The sequence below is a fragment of the Miniopterus schreibersii genome, assembly GCF_964146895.1.
Source record: "Miniopterus schreibersii genome assembly, chromosome: 10".
NCBI lineage: Eukaryota > Metazoa > Chordata > Mammalia > Chiroptera > Miniopteridae > Miniopterus > Miniopterus schreibersii.
In genome coordinates, this window is record NC_138110.1 from 52,147,113 (window position 1) to 52,165,142 (window position 18,030).

Below are 18,030 nucleotides of genomic sequence, written 5' to 3' on the forward strand. Positions count from 1 at the left end.
CCGGGGGGTGGGGGAACAGGCTCAGAGAGGTAAAATTAGCAAGCCCGTGGTCACAACTTTTGTGAGCCATAGGATCAGGAGCTGGCTTCCTGCACTTAGCTGTGTGACAAAGCAAATGACTTCCCCGCTCTATGCCTCAGTTTTCCCATCTGAGAAATGGAATAATAGTGTTCCAAGTGGCAGTGATGAAGACTAATAAGATTATAGCTATGAAGCATTCCCCCAAAGAGTAACTACAGGCATACCTTGTTTTATTGCACTTCACTTTATTGTGCTTCACAAGTGTGTTTTTTACAAATTGGGGGTAAGACCTTCCACCAGCAAAAATATACGACTCGCTTTATTGCCATACTTGCTTTATTGTGGTGTCTGGAACCGAACCCGCAATGTCTCTGAGGTATGCCTGTATTCCGCGCACTGATCAGAAATGTTTGCTAATGAAGTAAGCAGATGCCAGGTCTGATTGGAAAGTGGGTGCAGGCACTCTAAGATGGAACAGGCCCACCCTCTCCTATCGCATGTCCCCTGGGCAGATGTGGAGGAAAACCATAAACAGCAAACAGGAGAGACAGGTCTCCCCATCCCCGGCACTGCCAATGATTCAGGGCCGCCGTTCTGAGATAATTTTATTGGGGGCATTAAACTGAGTTATGAGGTTTTTACAATCCAGCCACTTATGAGAAATCTATTAACAGTAACTGGACAGGAAGAAGGCTTCTTGGTGGAGCCCAGGACAGGCATTAATTGGGGCAATCTATAACAGGACGGGGACCCAGAGAGGTTCCACCAGCCGCCTCCATTTACTCCCCGCAATTTCTGCTGAGAATCAGCAGACTCGCCAAAAAGAGAGAGATGCCCATTAATCGGCTAATGAAATATGAAAATGTTTATGGGCCATTCAATCTTCCAAATGGCACTTCTATAATCCACCTTTCAGACACAAAGTTCCACCAGCAGAATTTATTCCCCTGCTTCTGCGTGGCAGGGGGTGGGCTTTCGTCCCCCTTTGTGACGACTTTATTTGGCACCTGTTAACCTGCTGAGTAGGCTGGGGCACACAGCATCCTGGCCAGAAAGGGAACTTGGGGATTCTCTTGTTCACACCCCATTTCTGTGGAAGCTTAGAGAGGAGCGGGGACCCACCCAAGGTCACCAGCTTCATTGGATGCATTTTCCTCCGATTAGAGCTGCCTCGGAGATTTGAGCATTGGAGGGTAAGGACTTCTGTGTTTCTGTTCGGGAGAACAGTCTGCTGGCTGGTTCCTTGCCCAAGAGATCTCCGTGCACTAAAAACAGTCTGGGATCTGGAGCCTAAGAGTGCCTGGATTAAATCCCAGTTATATATAGCCAACATTTAGTAATAATATAATAATACGATAGCTACCATTTATTGGACACTTATTATGTCTCAGGCAGGGCTGATTTTCAGTTCATCCATGCCAGTGTGGTTGTGCCAGTTGTTGAGATGGTGAAAACGCTCCCTACCTGCGCTAAATAGTCTCCCTCCTCTCCCTCACCCCCACCACCTCAGCCCCTTGGACTTCTCTGTGATCTGGCAACCAGCAGGGCCCTGCTGTGGTACCACTTTGTGGACAGTGCCCCTGCCATGCTGGCTGTTAAATACTGTGTCACGTGGTACCTGGCAGGTGCTAAGGGCCTTGTGTGATTTCAACTCACATGATCCCCCAACACCTCTAGGAGACAGGTGCTATTATGATCCACATGTTGCAGAGAAGGTGACTGAGGCCCAGAGAGGTGCAGTGGACACACAGGGAGATGCTGCTGCAGCCAAGGTCAGGCTATAAAGCCCCTTCCTCATCCTGGGCTCCTCCTGGGAGACTTGAGGATGGAGTGAGAAGGCCAGGCTGTGGACCAGGCCAGTTCCTCCAAGGAGCAAACCATCCCACTTCTTTAATCCTCTGTGGGAAACTGAAAAAAATAATCTATAAAATCAGTAACAAAACCAGCTTAAATACTATTTTTTATAAAGAACCCAAATTAGATAAATATGTAAATTGCTTAGCACAGTGCCTGACACATAGTAAGTGCTCCTTATTTTATTTGGCGCCTGTTAACCTGCTGAGTGGGCTAGGGCACACAGCATCCTGGCCAGAAAGGGGACTTGGGGACTTAGATTTGCATTCCCTTTTCTCCTCTCTCCCTTCATGCCCTGTCCCCATCATGTGCCAAGCCCTGAGACTGGCTCTCCAGAAATAAGTAAGATACCAGCCCTGACCTCTGGTGGCTCAGAGCCTAAGGAGATTGGACAGCAGCTTGGAATCATATTAGAAATGCAAACTGAGGCCCTGTTCCCAGACCTACTGAGTCAGAATCTGCATTTTAACAAGATCCTCGGGTAATTTGCATGCACATAAGGTTGGAGAAGCACTGGCTGCAGCGTCCTACAAGCTGAACATGATAATGATGGCTTGGTGTACTGTAGAGATCGTGGAGGGGAGTGGGGACGGAGATCCAGAAGAGGTGGCTTTGAACTGAGCCTGCGGGATGAGTAGAGTTTCAGTAGGCAGAGAAGAAAGGACAAGGTGCTGAAAGCAGGAGCTGATTGGTGGAGAGGTGGCTCTGAACTTCTTTGTAAAGGCAATGGGGAGCCATGGAAGAGTTGCAAGCAGGGGAGGACGTGTTTAGATCTGCCTCGGAGGCTGAGCTGGCTGCAGAGGGAAAGGCAGATTACAGGGGCGGGGCTGGAGCAAGGTAGATTACAGTGGAGAGCTGGTGGAACTCTCTGGGACAGACAGTGAGGCCCAGACTGGGTGAGGTATGGCTTCCCAGCCTCAGTGTATTTACTGAAGAATGGGTATGTCAAAGAATAGCCATGCTTAGGAACAGGCCCCCAGTGGGACTTGAGGGGGAAAGCCAAGAGGAGCTTCCTCCCCCACCTCCACCCTGTCTTCCTCCCTGCCTCTCCAGATCCACTCGGACTCCGACGAGGGTGACGGGGCCATCAAGTACACCATCTCAGGCGAGGGCGCAGGCACCATCTTCCTGATCGATGAGCTGACAGGTGACATCCATGCCATGGAGCGGTTGGACCGTGAGCAGAAAACCTTCTATACACTGCGGGCGCAGGCTCGGGACCGCGCCACCAACCGTTTGCTGGAGCCTGAGTCGGAGTTCATCATCAAGGTGCAGGACATCAACGACAGCGAACCGCGCTTCCTGCACGGCCCCTACATTGGCAGTGTAGCCGAGCTCTCACCCACAGGTGGGCTGCGGGACCCTGGGGGCATGGGGTGGGCCAGGGTGAGGGGGAAGGGAGCTGCCAGATTCTGAGCGGGCCCCTGCTATGGGGTGAGTGGCTGATACTCTGAGGAGAGGCAGGAGAGACAGGAACTGCTACCCCAGGCTCAGGCATAGTGCTGGACACGGTCACAGAGGCGTACACATGACCTCATGCGTATACATGGACACAGTCCCCACGTGAACATGGGTCTGCATGTGGATACAGAGACACACTTGGACATGGTCTTACACCCACACACAGTCACACACACAGGCCCAGCCTCACATACCAGCTCAGCTGTCCACCTGGACACAGCCCTTCACCAGAGTTCAACTCCACGTACATAGCACAGCCCTTGGCCACAATCCCCACACAGACTCAGGCACACAGGACAAGGTACACCTACAACCAAAGACAACCAGCATGGGACACAGCTGAGACAAGGCCCAACCACACAACCAGACACAGCCTCACACCCAACATAGTCACATGCAACCCCACCCAGAAAACAGCCCCTTACACAGAGGAGCTTATGCACAGACACAGTCACCTACACAAACACAAGACACAGCCACACCGAGTATTACTATCCTGGAACTGGCTCCACCAGAGTGTGGCCGTAGACAGGCCTGGGCACAGCCAAGTGCAACGACATTCAGAAGCTTCATTCACTGCCCTCAGGAAGCCCAACACACCAAGATGCAGCCACCTGGGGACACAGGTTCACAGAGACCAGTGAACCACCAGACACAGACTCAGGTGCGTTACCCAAGCATGCTGCAAACTCCCAGGGGCACTGGGTACATGTGGAAAAGGAAGCACGCACATCCAAAGTCCCATCTGCAAGAAGACCTCAGACATGGCCATACCAGAAATTCACATTTGCCCATCAGAGAACTCTGAAGCTAAAGGGCAGATGAATCTGCCCTCTTCCTCTGTGGGACCCACATACAGTTGGATGACCATTAAAGACCCACTTGGCCTAGGGCTCCTGGTAAAGCCAGTAGCTGCCATCTCCTTGCCCACCGTGTTAACCTAAGCACCTGCAAGCCAGGCTGGACAGGGAGCGGTGACCCTAGGTCCTAGACCATGTTCCATCACTGACACACTGTGGGCTCTGTGCTGCTTCGCTTTGGGCCTTCCAGCTCTACAGCTGCACGTCAGGTGCCAGGGGTATTTGGGTTCTGGAGGAAAGTGCAGTCAGTCCCAGTTTCCCCAGATTGAGCTAAACTGGCAGATTGGTGGGTAATGAGCCGGTGGCCAGGAACTGAAGAGGAGGAAGTGGACCAGAGAAAATGACAGGCACAAAGGGGTGGTGGGAGAATAGGGAACAGTGAGGGTGTGAATGTGAGGTAGGTTCACATGTGTGCCTGGTGTGCACATCTGTGGCTGGGCAAAGGGCACTTTAAAGCCTGTACATCTATATGACATGCTATGTGTCTATTGGAGTGTATTCATTCATTCATTTAAGAAATATGTATGAGGACCTACTATGTGCTAGGCATTGGGGTTACAGCAATGAAAAGGCAGACAAGCCTCCCTGCTCTCAGTAAGCAAATAAGCAAGTAAACAAACAGATCTTTGACCTGGGAAGGCTTCTCTGAGGAGATGACATTGAAGCAGAGACCTGAAGGATGTGAAAGCATGGGCCATGAGGGAAGAGCATTCTAGGCAGAGGGAACAGTACGTGCAAAATCCCTGAGGAGAAGTGGAGAGGCAACCAGATCTTGCAGCCCTGTAGACCATAGTCAGGGCTTTGCCTTTTATGCTGAACAAGCTGGGAAGTCAGTGGATGGGCTTGTAAAGAAGAGTTACATGATCTGACTTAGTTTTAAGAGGACCCCCTGGCTGTTCTGTGATGGTTAGGTTGGGTGGGGGGAGGAGTGGTGAGGGCAGAGGCAGATTGAGGAGAATATTGCAATTACCTAGGCAGGAAATGATGGTGGCATGAAACAAGGTGGTGCCAGTGAGGGTATTGAAAAGAGGTCGACTTATGGATAGATTTTGAAAGTAGAGCTGAAAGCATTTGCTAATGGATTGGATGTGGGGTGTGAGAGAAAGAAAATTCAAGGATGACTACTGAGATTTTGACCTGGGCAATTAAATAGATGGAATTTCCATTACTGAGATGGGAGGAGCAGATTTGGGGAATGGAGGGAAATCAGGAGTTTGGTTTCAAACATGCAAAGTTGGAAGTACTTACTAGCCAGCCAAGTGGAGATCTTGACAAAAGCAGTTCAATATACAGTCAGTGGAGAGGTCTGGGTTGGAGAGATAAATTTGGAAGCTGTCAGTAGCAAAGACCCCTGGATGTTCAGAGCCCAATGGGTACTTAGGAATCAGTTTTGCAAATGGGGGAAACTGAGGCTTAGAGGGGCAGTGATGTGTCCAAGTTCACACAGCAAGTCAGAGGTAGCTCAAGCCCCTGACTTCCCAGGTCTAGCAGCCCCTACTCCTGGACTCAAACTCTAGCCTAAGAAGATGTGGCACTGTCTCACTTACCCAAAATTGACCTGCTCATTTCCACATGGAAAAGGCCATAAAGGAGGCTGGAGAAGGAAGCAGGAGCCATATCCCAAGAACCTGAGGGAAGCAATGACATGGGCAGACTTGCATTTTAGACAGCTCCCCCTGCTGCTGTCTGGAGAATGGATGGGGATGGTGGGGGTGGGGGCTCCAGAGGGAGGCCCAGTCCCATATCCACCAGGGTGACTTTTCCATCATTACTTCTCTCTCACTTCAACTCAGAGAGGTGGCAGGACTGATGGTAGCATCCCCATTAAACAGATGGGAACACCAAGGCTCAGAGAGGAGAAAATGTACTTGCAGTTACAAAGCAAGTCAGTGACAGAACAAGTTGGAGTGGCAAGGGGTCCTTGTGTCACACATCCCCAAACTGAGACCAAGAGAAAGGTCAGGACCCCTTCAAGGTCACCCAGCAAGTAGGAGGCAGAGCCAGCCCCCAGCTTCATGAGCACTGGCCTAAGGAGCCCCAGCCCTGCCTCACCTCCCTCTCCCAGCCCACTCACTCTGACATTCCACTCAGGAAAAAGCCAGGCAGGGGGACTTAACTTAGACAAGCCAGGAAACCCAGGAAGGGGAGGGAAGAAGCAGAAATTAAATTAGTTTATTTCATTTGAGCAACTTTTTGAAGGAGAAGCAAATTCGACACCTGGGTGCTTGCAGAGACTCCAGGCGGCTTTGAAAATCAGTCACAATTACTGAGCCTCCTGATCTGGGCTGACGGGGGCGGGGCCAACAAGCGGCCCCAGGTCGGGCAACTTCGGAGATCAGAAGGAGCAGGGACACAGCTTGGGACATGAAAGGCATCAGAGCTCGCAAATTAAACCACTCATAGCTTAAAAGGGAAGGGAAGTGTGCCAGGGGCCTCCAATGAGCCACGCTTCTGAGGAGGGGCACGGCACACCAGCCAAGCTGAGCCTAATGCAGTGAAACTGGTCCTGCAGCTGACAGTCAGGAGTCCTGTCTTTCCTCACGACCTTGGCCACATCCCTGTCCCTCTCTGGGCCCAAATCCCCTTCTGATCATTGAGGGATTTTATTCGTGCAACAGATATTTATTGAGTGCCTGCTATGTGCCAGGCACTGTTCCAGGCATTGGGGATTCTTAGGAAGCCTATATAGAGAGCAGGGAGAGAGACCAGAAAGAAATAAACAAGCCAATATATTATACATCCAGTGGTGTAAGTGCTGTGAAGAACAGGGGATTGGGAATTACACAGGGTGGGGCAAAAGTAGGTTTACAGTTGTTTGTATGGAAAATAATACAACTAATAAATAATAAAACAAGAATAAACTCTGTTTTGTGTACTCACAACTGCAACTCTACTTTTGCCCCACCTTGTATTGGGGAGTGCTATTTTAGACAGAGGAGTCAGGGAAGGCCTTTCTTTTTATAAGATGACATTTAAACAATGATCTGAAGGAACCAAGGGAGTAAGCCAAGGAGCCATGTGAAGCAGTGGTTTTCATACTCTATTGCGCATCCACATCACCTGAAGGGCTTGTTAAAACACAGATGGCTGCCCCTTCCCCCAGGACTTCTGATTCAGTAGGTCTGGGCTACTAGAAACGTTCACATTTTAAACAAATTCCAAAGTGCTACTGATGCTGCTGGTTTAGGGACCACACGTTGGAGGAAGAATGTTCCAGGCAGAGGGAACAGCAAGTGCAAGGGTCCTGAGGCATCATGTGTTTGTGGTGTTTGAGGAACAGCAAGAAGGTCGGTGTGGGTGAAGAGAGGAGTAAGTGAGAGGGAGAGTGTCCAATGAGATCAGAAGAAGCACCAGAGGCAGGGTCACTTAGGACTTTGCAACCATTGAAAGGTTTTTGGTTGCACTCTGAGTGAGATAGGGAGTAGAGAAGTGACATAATCCAATTTATATTTTTAAAGGATGTTGGCCACCATGTTGAAAATAGACTGTAGGCGGCAAGGTTGGAAGTAGGAATATTAGTGAGGGGGCAACTGCAATTGTGTGGGCAAGAGGTGATGGTGACTTGGACCAGTGTGGTGGTGAGAAGATATGGGATTATGGATGGATGTTGAAGGTGGAGCCAACAGGGCTTGTGAGGGATTGGATGTGGTGAGTGAGAGATGAGAGAAGGATGCTGCTTAAGTTTTTGGTCTGAGCCACTGGATGGATGCAGCTGCTTTGCTGAGATTGGGAATGCTCCAGGAAGAGCAAGTTGGCAGCGCAAAATTAAGAATTCATTATTGGACAGGTTAAGATTGAGATGTCTACTAGAAATCCAAGTGGAGTTGTCAAGGGAACAGTTGGATCTCTGAGTCTGAAGGTCAGGAGCAAGATCGGGACTAGAGATACAACTTTGGAAGTCATCCACAGACAAAGAGGAAATTTAAGGCATGAGGTTGAATGGAATCAAAAAGTGAGTAAGTTTTGATAGAGAAGAGTTGGATTAGATAATCTCTTGATGTAGGGGGCCCAGACCCCTTCCCGAGGATACAGAAATGAGAAGTTCAGTCCAACACCCATCTATTAACCACTACTTTATTCTGGGCACTGCAGGGGATATAAAGATAAGTAATTGAGTTAAATCCACAAATGTTTATTAGCACCCATTCAATACAAGGCCTCCCATGTAGTTGGCCCTGTAGGGGCTGCAAAGATGAGTCAAACTTAGCAAACATTTATTAGCACCTACTTTATATATAGCCCCAAGGGGATAAAAAAAAAAAAGCAGTTGCTTTCAATTCGATAAACAGGTCCATGCCTACTCTGTGGGGATGCAAAGATAAAGCAAGATATGGCTCCTAACTTCAAAGTGGTGGCAAATCAGTTTTATCTCTGGTGGCAACTCTGATCAATTGGTAGTGACTTTAGGGCTGTGTTAAGAAGGAGTCTGAGGTTTCATTCAGGCTCAGCAGAAAAGAAAGCCGCGATTGATTAGTGATGTCTGCTGTGAGCAAAACTAGTAGAATGTGGTGGCTTACATGCCAGAGGACTGACATTGCTGGACCGTGGAACCGGGGCTCAACAGACTGGGAATGAGCAAGGGCTCTGCCACAGCCACTTTCCCGCGTACTCCAGTTCCTCTGTGAGGAGCATCTGTACTAGATGGAAGAAGGCTGTTCTGTAGTAGAGTTTTCACTAGGACATTCACTAAATAATAGCTATCAGCCAGCACTGCTTTCACGGAGCTATTTTCCTTTATTCTCATGATCCTGGAGAATAAACAAGGCAGATATTACCGTCCTCATTTTACCAATGAGGAAATAAATTCAGAGAGAGAGAAAGTAACTTGCCTGAGTTTCCAGAGGAAGAGGCAGAGCCAGAGCCAGACCCAGAACCTAAAACCAGAATCCGAGCTACCTGCCTCAGCATGTGTGGCAAATAGTCACGACCGTTTCTTTAGCTCGCACAAGACTTTATAGCTTGCAAAGCACTTTCCCTTCCCTTCCTCCCAGGAATTCTCTGGGGTTAAGTGTTGACACCCCCATTTTACAGCTGAGGAAACTGAGGTTCAAGAGGGGAAGAGAAATAAAATTGGGATAGCATATTATCTGATTGCTAAACCCAGTGCTGAAGGCAACAGGGGCAGAGAGGAGGAGGAAAGCAGGAGGCACTGTGTTCCCAAGGGTCCCATTTGAGGAGGCAGAGCAGGCTGGGAGCCTCCCATTGTCCCATCTGCAGCCAGAGAGAGTGTAGCTCAGCAGCCCTCAGGCCCAAGCCAGGAATCAATCGCTGGCCTCTGCAAAGACAACTTCTAAAGATGTTTTTAATTAAAGTCCAGGAAGATCTATATGTGCAATATCTCCTTGCCTAGCAACGGCACTGGCTCTCACCACCCAGATGGGGATGGGGATGGGGGGACAGGACAGGAGGTTTCTGGTGGGAAGAGGTGGCAGAGAAGAGCAGAGGCCCTGGCCCTTAGGAGTACCCCATGGCCCAGGTGATCTGGACAGGAAGAAGTGTACCTGTGTCTTTCTTTGTCTTTTCATCAACAAATCACTCAACAAACATGAGCACACTCCCTATGCCAGGCCCTGTGCCTACTGTGGCAGGGGCTACAAAGGTGACAGAGCCACCATCCTGCCCTCGAGGGTCTAGCACGTAGAAGGTGCTCTGTAGATGTTGGGTGACTGAATGGACAGAGAGGAAGGGGAAAGACAGACACACCCAGACACAAGGAGAAATGAGGACAGAGACAGAGATGAGGGTTGGAGAGGCAGAGATACATAGAGACAGAAACAAAGTGGGACAGAGACAGTGTGACAGAAAGAGGGAGAAATGCAGAGAGAGTGGGAGGGGGACAAGGAGAACAAAGGCGATTTTGGCTTGATGGGGTCAGGCCCCACCATGTCACAAACATTTCTCCAGAGTCTCCAGGGAACTCTGGAGCACCGTCCCCTCACTCTTTCTCTGCTCATGGGTCCCAGCCATGGACTCACACATACAGGCAAGTGAATTATAAGCAAAAAAGTGTTTGCTTTCTGCACCTGGCAGAGGGATGCTCTTGCAGACACTTAGAATATCTCTGGCCCAGACAAACGAGGTGACCAGACAACTTAACAGAGCACCTCGTTTAAATGTGGAGAGCACCGAAGGGTGTATGGGTCTCAATTTAGGATGGCAGGAGAAACCTCTCTCTCAGGGGGGCGGATTGAACACACATACACACACACACACACACACAGACACTTGCCTGTATGTGTGAGTCCATGGCTGGGACCCATGAGCAGAGAAAGAGTGAGAGGACGGTGCTCCAGAGTTCCCTGGAGACTCTGGAGAAATGTTTGTGACATGGTGGGGCCTGACCCCATCAAGCCAAAATCGCCTTTGTTCTCCTTGTCCCCCTCCCACTCTCTCCCACTCTCCTCCTGCTTCATATGTCTCTCCGTCTGTCTGCTTCTATATAACTCTACTTTCCAACTTTATCTCTGCATTTCTCCCTCTTTCTGTCACACTGTCTCTGTCCCACTTTGTTTCTGTCTCTATGTGTCTCTGCCTCTCCAACCCTCATCTCTGTCTCTGTCCTCATTTCTCCTTGTGTCTGGGTGTGTCTGTCTTTCCCCTTCCTCTCTGTCCATCTCTCTGAATCTGTGTCCCTCTGTCCCTTGTCTCTCTGTCTCCGACCCACTTTCTTGCCCCATCTGTCTGTGCCGCCTTCTCTGCCACTTGTCGCTGGGCCTGCTTCCTGCCCCTCTATGCCGTGACCTCCCCTCCCGCAGTCACTTCCCTGCATCTCCAGTGCGTCATTCATCTGCATTAGGCTGCGCTGGCTGGGCGGCGGAAGTGGGGTGAGGCCAGCCCGGCGAGTGCCTTATAAGTGAAGATCAAAGAGGAGTTGGGAGGGAGGTGAGGGGGGAGTTTGAGAAGGGCCTTGTTTCCTGTGTAATCTGAGCATTCCCAGGGACCCGACAAGTGGTTTTTAATTTTTAATAGAAAGCATTCCTCGCAGTTCTGGCAGCAGCAGGGGGTGGGACTCATTTTTTATAAACGTTTGAGAAGCTAAATGTGAGCTGAGGGTTTCCCAGGCCCAGCAGGGTAGCACAGGGCGGGAGGAAAGAGGCAGGATAATCATAATTACAAACATCTTCATAATAATGACACTTGGTCATCTCAGTTGAAGACTGTTCTTTTCCAAAGTGTTTTACCTCTTTCATCTCATTAAGGCATCTGCCCTGCCCAGTGAGGCAGGAAGGATAAGGCTCATCTCCGTTTCACAGGAGGGGAACTGAGGCCCAGTCAGGACAGTTTTCCAATAGCCAAGGACAGGGCTGGAATGAGAATTTATGTCTTCAATCCCAGAGCTCCACTCCCCATAGCACCACCTCCTCCCTGAACCAACTGGGGCTTCTCCTGGGGGCCCTGAAGCCCAAGTTTGGGTCTCAGTTGGACCCCATGGATAGCAAGGGTTAAGGGACAAGAAAGGAAAGAATTCTGGCCTGGGAGCAAAGACGGGTTGCAGTTCTGGCTCCATGATGAGCTATGTTGGAACCACCCAGGCAACCAGAAACTTGGGGTGGGCAGGTCCCCTTCCTCCTGATACTGCTGCCCAAGGATCTCCTACTCATGTCCAAGGACATGGCCCCAGAAACCTTCTGACAGTATGGAGAGAGGAGAAAGGAATAACTCTGGTTGAGTACCTAGTACATGCCCAGCTTCACCAAGCACTTAAATCTATCATCTCTAATCCTCATAGCATCTCTGAGAGCCAGAGTGGGCCCTTGCAAATTTCAGGTGAGGAAACAGGTCAAACAGGAGGAAAGACTCGCCCAAGGCACAGAGTGAAGAAGTGGTGGGATTTGAACCCAGGGTCTCTGATACCAAAGCCCAAGCAGTCTCCATGGAGGTGTGAGGGGCATCTCCTCCCAGTATGTCCGACTTCTGCCAGTTTTGCCTGGGAGGAGCACTGCATCATCCTTGCTGCTTCCTTCTGGGTGTCAGGCTCAGCACAGGCACAGTGGACCCTGTAGGATAGCATGCTAGCTACACAGGGCTGTGTCTGAGTCTCACATACCACATACTAATGACATAACCTTGGGAAAGACATTCAGCCTCTCTGTGACTCAGTTTCCTCACCAGTTCAATCAGAGGTTGTGTCTAGGGCATCAGCTCTTAGCATGGGATGCACTTTAGAATCACCATGGGAGCTTTTTTTAAAAAAAGCTCAAGAGAGTCTTATTGAATCGGTCCGGGATGGGGCTCAGCATCAGTTTTATTTTACAGCTCCTAAGAGATTCTAATGTGCAGCCAGGCTAAGAATCACTGGTTTCTGTGCTCTCCCAGGATCAGCCTTTCCATATCTAACATTCCACATGGAGCCCTGGGCTCTGAGATCCTGTTTGTCCAAGAATCACTTGGGCAACCCTTCCTATGCCAGCCTGGACTTTGGCTGTCCACCTCAGGGAGCAGAAGGGTTGGCTGACAGCTCATCCCTGCTTCTGGAAGTCTGGGCATGAACTGGCTTATTGGGGAGGGCGAACGCTCAATACAACTCCTTGCCTTTCCCCTCCTCTTCCCTCCCTCTCCTGTCTCTGACTCTTCCCTCTCTTGCTTTCTGTCTACTTCTACTCCTATTGATCCCTGCCTTAGAAGGTAGGATACATGTGGGTTGTCACATCAGATCGACCTGCGTTTGAATCCTACCCTTCCTGTTTCCTTGCCCTGTGAATTTAGCCAGGTACTGTCCTTGGTCCTGAACATAGAAATCTACTTGAGTTCTCACAACAGTCCTGAGGGTTGGGTGGTTCTATCACCCTCATTTCACAAATGAGGATATTAAGGCACAAAGTGTTTGATTACTTTACTTGGCTTCCAATTCCTCAGATATAAAGGGGAAATTTTAATAGAGCTTACTTCAAGGCTTTATTATATAAATTCTACAAGATAATATACACAAAGGACTTAAATCTCAGAGCCCCACAATATCCAACACAAAGTAGTCATTCAATAAACACAATCTGTCATTATAATGATATGATATGATGGATTTCATTCTTACCCAGTATTAATTCATATTTTCACTCTTCACTATGCACAGCAGTTTCCTCATCTATAAAATGGTAATGATGCCATATTGTGCTGGGATCATCTCATATCAGCTCACAAGAGCCAAGTATTGATCTTCAGGAGTTTTGCGATCCTCTTGATATCACATTGGTAGCTTGAAATTGGCCGTGGTGGGAGTATTTACACCATGGAAATCAGCAAACACTACAAAGCAGGGCATTCCTCCCTGCCCCTCCACCCCCTGGGGCTGGTGGTTAAATGTGTACCAGCACACCACTGTGTCACATCACAGAGATGGCGTGAGGACTGAAGGAGAGAATGGACGTGATGGAGCATTGTAAAATGCAAACTGCTGAACCAAGGAGGGATGACCTCAAGGTGGTCCTCCAGCAACCACAAGCCTGGCACCCTTCTGTCTGTCAATTCTGGGGAGCTGCCAGCTTGTGAAGAAGGTGGAAGGGGTGTGGGTCCTGGGGAACTAGTTGTGAATCACTGACCCTTCACCATCCCCACATGTTGGCATTAACTGTAATGGCTGCAGTAAAGAATCCCAGATTGGGGAAATGATTCCATCATCCCCGAAGGAGTCCCTGGGATGCAGCCAGGGAGAGAGAGATGGGGGGGGGCTCAGCCATATCCCTGGGGAGTCACTCAGCCCTCTGGGTATTGTGCCTTGCCCAGAGGGTGGAGGGAAACATGCAGAGGGGAGTGACAGGGAGACCCTCTCTCATAACAGTTACAACAGCCACTGTTCATTGAGCACCCACTATGAGCCTGATGCTTTACGTATCGTCTTCCATTTCAGTATGTGTGTGAGGGAGGCATGATTGTGTCATTGTATACTGGCACGCAGCGCCTCCTAACTCAACAACAGCCTGCATTTACTGAGTCCTTAGCATGGGCCAGATACTGTCCTGGGTGCTGAAAAATGGAAATCTACTTGAATTCTCAAACCGATCCCAAGAGTTTGGTAGTTTCACCTTAATTTCACAAATAAGAAAATTGAGGGACAGATGGGTTTGTGCTGTGCCCAAGGTCAAACTGGTAATAAGTGGCAGAGTCGTACTGATTGTGATTCAATACATCAGGCCGCCATCCCTAGAGTCACTGTGCCTGTGCTGACTCTGGCCGCAGAAGGACTCTGGCCTCAGATAATCCTGAGTTCAAATCCCACCCTTCCTCAGTCTGTACCTTCAGTCAAGTCTTTTCTGCTCTTTTACCTGTTTCCTCACCTGTAATTAGGAGGGGTCCATTCTGCCTCTCAGAGATGCTGTGAGAATTAAAGATGATGAATTTAAGTGGCTGGGGAAGCCAGGCATGTAACAGGCACTCAGTAGTTTATTCCTCTCTCTGTATAAGGGGGTGGAGGCACCTGGGACCATGCTCTTGGCCCTGAGCAGGAAACCCCTGGGTACCACGCATCAAGAGGGAGAGGGATCCTCCAAACCCCTTCCCCAGCTTCTCCTGGAAACTCTGACATGGTTGACATGGAGCTGGAGACATCAGAGAAAGAGGCGCATTGCAGGGCAGGTTTAGGAGACTCGTGATGGGAGGGAGGACACGAGAGGGAAATGAGAAATGCAAAAGAGTGAAAAATAAATACATGTGTCTGTCTGGAATGATCGAGGGCCCCGGGCTGGAGGCGGGGGAGGCCAGGCTTAGCAGAAATGCTGCAGTAGCATTTCCAAAGCCTCACTCATTAGCCAGGCAGTGAGCTGGCCTTCCCTCCCAGCACACTGCCCTGCTGGCCCAGAGAGCCCAACCCAGCCCCAGGAGGGCCCCGCACAGAAGCTCAGCAGGCCTGGGCCCCATCCCCTCACCAGCAGGGCACTCAAAAAGGGCATCTCCTCAAAGTGAGGTCTGTGTCTTATTCCCCTTGGGTCATATCCTGAGCCCCCAAGACTCCCTCTTGGGTCTTTCACCTCACCCTCTCCTTTCTGAAAAGGTTCAGATGGACCAGACGACTTTGCTGTCCCCCCCTATTCAACCCCTCCCCCACCCCAACCCTCTCCCCCATCCCGTCCAGCCTCACGTCCCAAGCCCTGCTTTTGTCAAATTGAACATGATGTCACATTAGAGCCATCTCTGGGACAGGCCAAGAGAAGCTCCCAGTTTAATGAGGCAGCGTCGAAAATCAATAACTTAATTGCCACTGTTTGATGGACTTTTATCCAATTTATACTCTCCCCAGCAGCCTACGTGCGGAGCATGAGGAGAAGTGTGTGTATGACTGGGGGCGGGGACCATCTGGGCAGGGGCTAGGGAGGGGCGAGGAGGGCACCAGGTCCACAGCCAACTACTTCCCAAAGGGGAAGCCGGGTGCTGCCATTCCAAGAGACACTGGCCTCTTAGTGCCGATAAACTTGGTTGTCCTTCTGGGCTGCCCCCTCAGACTCCCCCCCAATCCGGTGGCAAGATGGGGGTGTGTGAGGGAAGTGAGGGGGTGCCCAGGAAGGAGGCAGAATTCCCTTGAGAAATCCAGAGTGGGTAGAAAGACCCCTGCTTTGGGAATTAGGTGCCTGGTTTCCAGTCCTGGCTCTAACTCAGACTGTCATGACCTTACTTGGTGAACATGACCATGACCACCACCCGCTGAGAGACTGCTCTGAGCCTGTCTGTCCTGGGAGCTTAGAGCGCATTTCCTCATGAACCAAGGACTAGAATTTCCCCATTTTGCTGAAGAGGAAACAGATTCAGAAAAGCTGCCTTCCGCTGCCAGAGTCCTGCAGCTGGGAACCAGGGAAGGGAGATTCGAATCCAGATCCGACTCATGCTTGTGCTGTCACCAGGAAGGCCCGTGATCAGGAAGCAGGCTGGGACTCTGTGGGGATGGGGACTGCGAAGGGGCTGCCTCCAGTGATCCCCAGCCTGGGTCCCCTCTCCCAGCGTCCTGCGGGGTAGGGAGAGGTGAGGAAGACAGCTCAGCAGCCCCAGGTGACCCCTGTGTTGCTTGGTCCCCCGGGCCCAGGCACATCGGTGATGCAGGTGATGGCCTCGGACGCGGACGACCCGACTTACGGCAGCAGCGCCCGGCTGGCCTACAGCGTGCTGGACGGAGAGCACCACTTCACGGTGGACCCCAAGACCGGTGAGGGGCGGGGCGGCAGGGGGCGGGGCCTGGCGAACCAGAGGCGGGGCGCGAGGGGCGTGGTCTGGTGGGGCGGGGCGGCAGGGGCGGGGCCTGGCGAACCAGAGGCGGGGCGCGAGGGGCGTGGTCGGGTGGGGCGGGGCCGGAGGGGCGGGGCCGGAGGGGCGGGGCGGGGGCCAGGGGCCGAGGGCAGTCTGCTGCCAGCCTTCTAGCCTTCTAACCATAGGGCGCTGAGGGCTAAGACAGAGGACACAGAAGCATCTTGCCCCCTCCTTCCTTCCGAGCCCAAGCAAGGGTCGAAGAGAGGGAGGGGCAGCCAGAGAGGAGGACTGAGAAACAGGAAAGAAGGGTGGGGGGCACCTGTAAGACTGGCAGAAAAGCAGTCAGAAGGCTGCCACTGTGGGCGCCCTGAAAGGACTTTACCCTCCGCCAACACCATCAAACAGCAGTGCAGCACCCACCCACCGTGCCCGCCTTCCCTCTGAGGTTAGAACCTGGGTACATCTCTGAGGGGCCTGCAAGAGTGGCAGGGAGGACAGAAGGCTCAGAGAAGTGAGGCGCTCATTGGAGGTTGCACAGCTGGGAGTGGCTGCCAATTCTAGGGTTGGTGCTCTCGCTGACCCTGAGAAAGGAGGGGACAAATGCTATGGTGGGGCTCATAGTCGGTCCGGGCAGGGGCACAGGCATATGCATGGGCAATTAAGATTTAAGATGCAAGGTTCTTGGAGGCGGTAGCAGCATCTCCAAAGGATAAGAAGGTCTTGGCCAGACGGAGATTCAGAGAAGGGCATTCCAGGCAGAGGGCATGGTGCAAGCAAAACTCTGAGGAAGAGAACAGCCTGAGGCATGAGCGGAATTGTAAGCAACTCAGGATTGGAGAGGCTGGCAGGGGCCTGAGGTGCCCAGTGTAAGTCAGGTTGGAGAGCCTGGATTTTATTCTCAGGGCAATGGAGAGGGAAGGAGTATTTGGTGGATTTGCATTTTTGGTTTTGGTTTTGGTTTGGTTTTGTTTGGAAAGGGTTTGAGTAGCCCAGACTATAAGCACAGTTATAATTGTATTTTCCTACACATATCTTTATTATTTTTTTCTCTTTGCAAAGCTGGTACATTTTAGAGAACATTCAAACATTAAAGAAATGTTGAAAGAGAAAGAAAGAAAGAAAGAAAGAAAGAAAGAAAGAAAGAAAGAAAGAAAGAAAGAAAGCTTCCTACCCCCACCCCTAGTAATTACAGACCCAAAGAAAGCCACTCGGTGTGTATATCCTACAAGATCTTGGAAAAATTCATTTGAAAACTAAGTTATTGTTTAAATAGAAAATATATTCCAAGGTTCAAAATTCAAAAAGTCCATACGGGTATTTAGTGGAAATTCTTTACCCCTTCCAGTCCCCCAGCCACCCAGTCTGTGTCTCCAAGGCAACCAATGTCATTTTCTTGTGTATCTTTCTAGAGCTACTCTATACATGTACAAGAAAATAAGTACATGGATTTGTTTTATTTTTTTTACACAAATGGTAGCTATAACACTCTATCCCACTGCTTGCCTTTTTTGCTTACCAATACATCTTAAAGATTATTTCATATCAGTACATAAAGAGCTTTCTCATTCTTTTATTCAACAGCTGGTGTGGATACACAAAACTTTGTTTCCCCAGTCCCCTATTGATAGACACTTACGCTCTTTCCAATCTTTTGCTACAACGAATG

General features: G+C 50.3%; 1 protein-coding gene across 1 annotated transcript in view; it reads left to right on the forward strand.

The window, feature by feature from the left end:
* The window catches only part of CDH22 (cadherin 22), a gene marked incomplete at both ends in the record, with an annotated part of 68,569 nt that overhangs the window by 6,282 nt on the left and 44,257 nt on the right, over positions 1–18,030 (forward strand). The window contains 2 exons of the mRNA XM_081149067.1: positions 2,929–3,223; positions 16,204–16,323. Of these exons, the coding sequence (XP_081005193.1) occupies positions 2,929–3,223; positions 16,204–16,323 (415 nt within the window). The remainder of the gene's footprint in view (positions 1–2,928; positions 3,224–16,203; positions 16,324–18,030) is intronic.